Here is an 8556-nt window from a genome sequence, read left to right as displayed (position 1 = left end):
GACAAATGTCAAAGTAAACATACATCTTATACAGCCTTGCACGCGATGTTGACCAGACATTCAGTCATCATTAAGTGTTAGAGCTAGCAGTGTCTATGATGTTTAGGGAGTTGCTCTGATTTCAAAACTGTAAATTCTGAGCTCCACCCTCAACACTGAAGTGGTCATGTGTTTTGCAATTATGTCTCGCAATGGGAGTTAACCCAAAATATGTGCCAACAGTAGCAGGGGATCTGGGGAGAAGGCAGTTATGTGGTTTCACCACTTCAATCAACTGTTATATTTGTGACCTTGGCTCGACAAATACAAAAAAATTAAAAACAGAAAGAATACCAATGAACTTTGCCTCACACCACATTGCTTATGAATATTGGGAGAAAAGGCAAGACAGAAACCTTACAGTATAGCCACCACGGGCAGAGAGTGTGGCTGTGTGAATGGAAAAGGATGTAATAACATTTTAAAAAAATGCTTTGGCAGGTAAGAAGACTGGATGAAGTAATAATTGCCTATACCGTCATATAACTTTAAATACAGATATAGCAGGAAAAATATATATTATGTATACTCAACATCTGTGCTGATATTTTGCAGCATTTTTAACAATCACAAAAGGTCAAAATGACTGACAAAAAGGCTAATATGTAGAGAAACAGTCAAAAAATGTATAACTTTGGCAATTGTGTATACAGTGAGCTCATGCAAAAAAAATATACCCATGACCAAATTACCAACTTCGAGGTCAAGATAATGACCTGTGGTATCAATGCATCATCCTGTGAGAACACAGTTCAGTCCGGACGACACTGGCGCAATGGAGAGCGACTGTGACTGCGCTGTGCACTCCACCCTTTTTCTTTCCACCGACAGTTTCTCCAGAGGGACGACGGTGATTTTCTAGAACTCCTCAAAGACAAATCACTCTGTACATCTCATGTGTAAGAAATACAGTCTGTGGTCTGGAGACAAAGTGAGTCACTCTGGAATATACTGTTGCCTATTCAATAATCCTTGTCGTCATGGAAACTGTGAGGCTGACAAAAAGTGTCAAATGACTTCAGGGGGCTGTGAGTGACAAAATTAATTAGAGGAAATTCATCAGTATGCCTCAGACCTCCATTTATAAAAGCCCACTGTTCAGAAATATCCGATATTCTATCAAACGTGTGGTAAGTTCAGCCCGGGGAAGAATTCCCCGGTATGTCAGACTCAAGTACAGTGGCTAAGCTGTTGCTCTGTTCAGTGACACTGCAAATTCAGTGTATTGTTTAGGTCAGTTCAAGTGCAGACATGTTTATGAGTTGGTTATGTGAGGCAGTGAAAAGGCAGGTGTGAAATAAGCTGCAGAAATAACACAAAAATTATTAGTTTAAAAAAAAATTCATACAGGCAGCTGGAATGTGCGAGAGAAAAAGTGGCACACACAAAGATGAGGCGAGTGAAATACAAAGCCATTCCAAGTTTTTGCAGTGAGAGCATCTGGCTGAGATGAAACTCACAGAACCCGAGAATGTGCTGAAAATGACTCGCACAGCTTTTCTGCTCCCTTCTCTTATTCCTGGTTTCTCTTCCTGTTATTCTGTCTCTCACGAGAGCCTTTTCCTGTCACCTGATGTTCAGAGATAGAACAGAGCAATATGAAAAAAAACAGGGTTTGGGTATCAGCGAGGAATGCTTTGATTTCCGTTCTGTCCGCACATTCTTTAATAATGGGAGATAATAAACGTAAATAACTGGCATAACAAGATGCAGCATGATTTCGTCAGTCACAAGCCGATCATCTCATGATGTAAAAATAAAAAGCACTTCCTCAAATTGAAGCTGATCTTGCAAATATGCGTCTGTTTTTTCAAAGAGATCATATTCCGTCTTGTTCATTCACACAGTGATAGAGTGATACCAGATAACTACTGAAACAGCATGAAAGGGAGACAAAGGCACCACCATCAATGAAGGACAAGCGTGTGCACGTATCACAAAAACAGCTTACTCACACAGCCTTTATAGAGTTAGGCCAGGGGTGAACACAGGGATACAATTCAGTGCTGCTGGCTCATGTGATCTGCCAGGATCTGCTGGTGTATATACACACACACACAAACAATGCAGTAGTGGGTAGCTATGATGTGGTGGCAGGTTGAAAATCCTTTGCAGGAAATTTCCCCACAGGCGTTCAGATGCCGAGGAGTCCAGACGCCAAACAGCGGCGCATGTATGGAGTTCAGTGGCTAAAAGTGGCACTGCAGAGCAGACAGACTTACAGGGCAGAGGTGTGAAGTAGGGGTTCTGGGTGACACGCTGAAAGTGATGGGAAATGTGAATGATAACTCGAATCTGAAGTGGTGTTTGAGCTCATGGGACATTGTCAAGTCCAAAATGCAAGAGCGAAATGTTACATGGCAATTTGTGAAAGAAACTGGGGAAGAAAGGGCTGAAACTCACTGCTCATCGAGTCTTTTAATAAAAAGAGAAAAATATAAATAAAAATGACATATTTACAGAGAGGTTTTGTGATTTCATATAAACAGACTGTAGTCTTAAAGGTCCAATGTGTAACATTTAGGAGGGTTTTTGGCAGAAAATTAAGAAAGTACCCTTTAGTATGTTTGTGTAAGTGTAATACAAGTAAAAATTGTTTGGTTTTCATATGTAATATGGGCAAGGGCCTTGATTTATGGAGGTTGCCATCTTGTGCCGCCATGATTCTCCGGGAAGGGTTTCACACTTTGAAGAGGAAGGATGCGAACTAAGAAGAACGATATCCTTTCTGGTATGCAAAGGCCACCGTAGTTCCCTGACAAACTAAAAGTGAGGGGTGAGTCTGTAGACTCACAATTAGACGCCATAAATGTTCACACATTGACAAATGGGAATCTACAACTATCGACCAATAACAAAAGTAGTCACTCATCAATGAGGAAGTTGATGAGTGCAGTCCTGGGAGAGAGGATGGCTCTTTTGATGTTGCGCTCGCCAAGGTGCTTCTGTCCAAGCGGGCTCTTCAGGATCAGCTGCTGTACCTTCTCTGTGTCTTGAGACACTTGCAGTGGCACCGTCACGGTCCCACAGGCCTTGTTGTTTATCTGAGGGTGAGAATTTACAGGTCAAAAGATGTGAGAAGTTACAAAACTGTTCACCTAATGAAGGTTATGGCATGACAAACTGCAGCCCCAACACTCCTTTCCTTTCTGAAAATCTCAAAATAAGAGACTCCACCTCTTTTCTTCCACATATACACATAGTTAGTGGTAGGTTGGGTATGTTTAGAAGCAAGTGTATGTGCGCACATGGTGAATGCGATCTTGTCTCTGGAAGTGGTTGAAAATTAATGGTGTGTGCGTGAGAGTGTGTGTGTGTGTGTGTGTGTGTGTGTGTCTGTGTGTGTGTCCAAGGCCGCTCAGTCTTCGCCGCCCATCTGGGACAAACCCAAGTACATGATTAGAGGACAGACCGAGTAAGTTTGCCTCCACAAGGCGGAGAAAGCCCACAACAGAGAGCAGCGGCATCATCAACAACACTGGGAGATCAAATATATGTGCTGTCTGCATTCATGTGTCAGTATGTTAGTGCGTTAGGGGACAGTGTGTGTATGGAACAATGACATCTGGGCATAAAAGGCACAGGAAGGAAATACAAGTAGAAAGAAATGACAGAAATAAAAGTGTTGCGAGGGAGCATTGACTCTCATTTATGTCTCATCTGTGCTTCAGATTGCAAAGTGGAGAATCCAAGAGACAGACACGTGTTATTTGTGTGTGTGTATGTGTGTGAGAGAGAGAGAGAGAGAGAGAGAGAGAGAGAGAATATCAAGCTGTGATGAGGTAAAACCTCCTGAACCAGATCCAAGAATCACACTGGCACATGGACGCACACAAACAGGAAACACACATGAACATGTCAGTCTTCATGCTGCCCTGGACATTGGCTCATTTAATAGATTAAAGCTCAAACTGATTTGATCTGACTGAAAGAAGCCAATAATCCCCTTACACTCGCACTTATTTATTTATTTTTCAAATATTGATAGAATGAATTCCCTTGTCCCCTATAACAAAGTTATCGGTTAGATCTAAATGCATAAGCTTAACCTTAAACAAAAGTAGCATCTTCACATGGAGACCTCAGGTTTTAGAGCAACAGCGATCCAAAGGGGTTAGAAAAGAAATAATTGCACACATGTCTTGACATTTGAGTTTATTCCCTTGAGCCCCACCCTAAACTTAACCAAACTCTAACCCTTGACCTTGAATTTAGCATTTTCCTTAGAGGGGACCCAGATTTGGTCCCCAGTTGTAACCGATTGAAAGATTTTTTTTCTCTTATTTTTGTACCCAAATGTAGCCTATGATACATACGCACACACAAAAAACCCCACACACACTCACACTAATCACAGGCTCGCTTGAAAATTACAGACTTTGAATCCAATCATGGAACTACGAGTTGAGTGAAAATGCCACTCGATCCAAGAACAAATGTGTGTACAGCATTATGGGCAATGGCCTGTCACTGAGGGAAAAGCCCAAAAGAGTGAAGATTGTGACTGTGGGAGAGTGTGTGTGTGTGTGTGTGATCCTACCAGTACAGACAGCTCCACAAAGTCAGGGACCTGCAGGTACTCAGGGTCCACAGTTGGCCAGTTCTGCTGCAGAACATCTCCTCCATGCTGGATGAGGGGAGTGAGGGGGTTTTTCACTTGGCATAGACCTGGGAGAAACCAGGGAGGAAACTCAGAAGGCCATCAATGACTATACAATACTGTGACACACATTTCCGAGATGGTTCCCATCATCTATTAGCAGCTTTTCTGTATTTGTATCCATTTTATTTTCACGTATGTTATGTTGTGTTATGTCAAAGAAAGGAAAACAAAAAAACTAGCTATCTGACCAACTCCTGTCCTGACTCAGTGAAACCAGCAAGTGTACATCCCACTGGAGGAGCAAGGGAAGGATGTGAACTTCCTCTATCCTGCGTTGTGTAAAATTACAAACAACCAGTGAGAGAAAGTTCAACGTGACTGAGTGGGGAGAGGTCGGGGAAGAAGTCATGTGTCCCTCTCTAGTATTTCCTGTTTATAAGGCAGGTTTAAAACTACATGTGTCCACAACCCTTTCTGCCTATCAGCTGGACAATATGTTCTTGTTCTGTGGGCCGAGTGCAGAAAGTCTGAGTACATGTGTCACTGACAATAAGGGGATGTCCTCCAGGCCAGAACACAGACAGGTTTCTAAATACATACAAGGTATGAAAGGGTGACGCCACTTTTCTAGGGCTTGTTTCCTACACTGGTTCAGAAATTTCCAGTGCCGGTGAGGGCATATTAGATTAAAGGTACTGCGGCTTTGTTTAGCATTTGTTTCTGATTGTTTATAATGTTACTGGTCTTAGATCAGCAGAAACAAACTATAGACTGTTTACAAAAATGTACGTAGTCTCCCAGTTGCACATTTATTTACACTTGTGCTTGTCATTTGTCAGTAGTTTGCAGGTCTCTTACCTGACCACAGTTCAGAGGCAAGGTGAGGGGCCATGGGTGCAGTCATCAACACCAGCGAGGCCAGCGCCTCCTCAAACTCCACACTGTGCTGCACCACTCTGACCGTTGCACTCTAAACACACACACACACATGTGATTCAAGTGAAAATGTGATTCAAGTGATATGAGTTATTTTGTTTTATGTAACGCGGGGGAGCACTCACAGACAATGTATTGGTCAGTCCCATCAGACGTGAAATGGCTGCATTGAACAGGAAATCTTCTGTGAAGTGCGACGTCACCTAAGGAAAAGAAAAAACAAGTGAACTGTTCGGTTGATCAAAAATAAATAAATAAATCAAGACCCAGGTTCCATGATTTGTAGAGCAAATTAGAAGAATTGTCAGAAAACAAGGATATCCCTGTCCTCACTACTGTGTGTAACAGGTGACAGCACAAACAATGTCAGCCTCCACCTGCTTAGCCTCCGGGGAAGAAAAACCCATTTGGGGAAAGCCTTAGAGAGGCGGAGGTCGATCACTGAGGCTTTTCTGATGGGCAGATCAAAGCTCAACCTTGGCTTTGGAGGCTTATGGCAAACAGCCTGAGGTCCTTTAAAAGCACAGGCCCTGAGGGGTGAGGAGAGAGTATCAAACCTAGCAACCAAAGAAGGCTATTTATAAACAGTGAGAAGAGACAGGGTGGATTTAAAATCAATTTCCATCCCCTTCCTCTCTTTACTCTTGACTGTGGTGGTTTCAGGTTGCAGTGAGTGTTCACTGTTGGCTGGAACCCAGGGCCATGTGATGAGGAGAGACAACCTCCATGACAAGTCAACATTCAGTATCTTGTTACTTGATATTGTTGCTTTCAAACTGCACAACCTTGTGCATTGTTACACGGATAAAAAACATTTTATATCCAATGCTGCACTGCAAAATCTCGTACATAACCACTACTGCTAAAAATAAACCTAGATGTTCCACACTTTGAGTAATGGAGGAGTTGGGGCAGTGCTTAATTATTATGACATATGTTGTGTTTTGGTAATTACTCCACACTGGAGCTTTAATACTGAACCGAGATAGACCATCCACACAGCTCTTAATCTCTTAAGAATTCGAAGCATGGCGTGAGAATGAAAAAGAACAATTTCCCCATTACCGACCCAAGCACTGGCAATAATACTGTTATTTTAAGGTAAAAATATTGCATAATTTTGGTCAAGTTTTGAAAATTGGATCATAAGTGACCCCTACTGGTCAGGGCTGTTGCAATAATGGCACAGTTCAATAATGTCTCCATGAGACATTCAGGATCGATGCCAGTCAGAGGCTGGTACCTCTTGGATAGCATAGTTCTTGTTCCCCCAGATCCTCTTAGTCTCTGCAAGATCCTTATTCTTCAGCAGGGAAGGGGTGGGAACATCTCCAAGTTGCCGAGCCCCCCTCAGCTTGGTCACCAGCTGCCACAGTCGAGACTGCCATCGCAGAACCCCAGGAAGAGCATCGGCTGATGTAGCAAACACACACACAAACACACAAACACACACACATGCCGCGCACACGCACGCCCGCGCACGCACGCACACACACACACAGAGGAGAAAATTACCCTACAGTTTTTCAGTACCCATAATTGTGAATTTTAAGAAGGCAACCATGACAGTAGTTGCACAACAGCATTTCAACTCACTCTTGACATTCCAGAGGATGTCCTGTTCAGGCGGCGCAGCGTAAAGAGTGTAGAGTCGAACTGTGTCCACACCGTACTGCTGCACCACCTCTTGAGGGTCCAGACCATTGTGTTTTGACTTGCTCATCTTCTCCCACGTCACCTCAACACGATCACCACTCAACGCCACTGGCTCCTTACCTAGAGGCAGAAAAAGAGTCAGAGGCCGGAAGGGGCCGAGAGTTTACTCTTTCAGTTATTTAAAGATAAAGATTGATCACAATGAGAGACATTTGAGAGTTACAGTGGCACTGTACAGAATTAAAACAGGTACAAACAAGAAAGTGATAGCAATAAATAAATAGGCATATAATAATAATAACAAAAAATACAAGACAAGGTTTATAATAGGACAAGAATAGTCCAATAATAATATAATTAGGTAATAATTGTATTTATATACTATGCCTATAATGTAAAACTATGTGTTTTTAATGTTTTACAGCATATTTCTTTCTTTTTATATGTACTGACCAGGTTTGCACAACATTACTTGTATTATACACAATGTTACGTAAAGCTTTCTATTCTGTTTCATTTTAAACACATAACATAAATCAACATTATAGACAATTACAGCGAACTACTGATGATACTTTTATCACTATCAGTTGTAGGTATCATCATACTGATGTGTACACTATAAAAAGTGTTGTGTGCAGAGGCTTCGCCAATCTGTGTAAACCACTTATAACACAAGGAGGATGGAAATCTTTGGGCATGAAGCCAAGTTTAACAGGATTCTTCAAAGGATTTCTTGTGATTTGACTTGTGTTAAGAGCAGCTGCCTAACCTGTCATTCCTTGGGGAAAAGCATTACAGCGCACAACAGAAAAGGATCACTATCAGCAGCATAAAGACTGAAGTGAGACACTGGTTGCCCCTACATGCCGTCAAAAAGAAGGAAACATGTTTTCATGTGTTCCCCCTTTAGGGAAGGCCCTCTCCTGTGTCATCTGTTACAGATGTGTCACAGCGTGCAGCCTGTAAAGGCAGTGTGTACCTGTAAAGTCTATTTCTTCTCTCTTTAGGTACTGCCCACTATCAGCCAGTTTGAAAGTCTGGCCCTTGATCAGACCCTGGACAAGCAACTTCCAAAAAGGCTCTCTGAAACACAAAAATAAAATATCATTCACATGTTGACACAAAATGTCAGTGTTTCACGAGAGCACATACAGGGCTGTGCACTCTACCTGTGAGAAACAAAACCCTGGTCCTGGCAGAAGTGACAGAGGAAGCGGGCGTAGTACAAGTGCATGACGGCATGTTCCTTTCCTCCGATATACACGTCCACAGGCAGCCAGCGATCTGCCAGGTGACGCTCAAAAGGCCTGAAAAGTAAA

General features: G+C 42.5%; 1 protein-coding gene across 1 annotated transcript in view; it reads right to left on the bottom strand.

Moving 5' to 3' along the window:
• Positions 1–2438: 2438 nt before the first annotated feature.
• Positions 2439–8556, bottom strand: part of lars2 (leucyl-tRNA synthetase 2, mitochondrial) — a 29620-nt gene continuing 23502 nt past the window's right edge. The window contains exons 14-21 of the mRNA XM_044034830.1: positions 8407–8544; positions 8217–8320; positions 7175–7354; positions 6822–6991; positions 5704–5781; positions 5501–5612; positions 4580–4707; positions 2439–3083 (exon numbers count right to left, since the gene is read on the bottom strand). Coding sequence (XP_043890765.1) covers positions 2904–3083; positions 4580–4707; positions 5501–5612; positions 5704–5781; positions 6822–6991; positions 7175–7354; positions 8217–8320; positions 8407–8544 — 1090 coding nt within the window. The 3' untranslated portion in view covers positions 2439–2903. The remainder of the gene's footprint in view (positions 3084–4579; positions 4708–5500; positions 5613–5703; positions 5782–6821; positions 6992–7174; positions 7355–8216; positions 8321–8406; positions 8545–8556) is intronic.

This window comes from Solea senegalensis, linkage group LG9 (genome assembly GCF_019176455.1).
Source record: "Solea senegalensis isolate Sse05_10M linkage group LG9, IFAPA_SoseM_1, whole genome shotgun sequence".
NCBI lineage: Eukaryota > Metazoa > Chordata > Actinopteri > Pleuronectiformes > Soleidae > Solea > Solea senegalensis.
The sequence above is the reverse complement of the archived record's forward strand: the minus strand, read 5'-3'. Positions and strand labels throughout refer to the sequence as shown.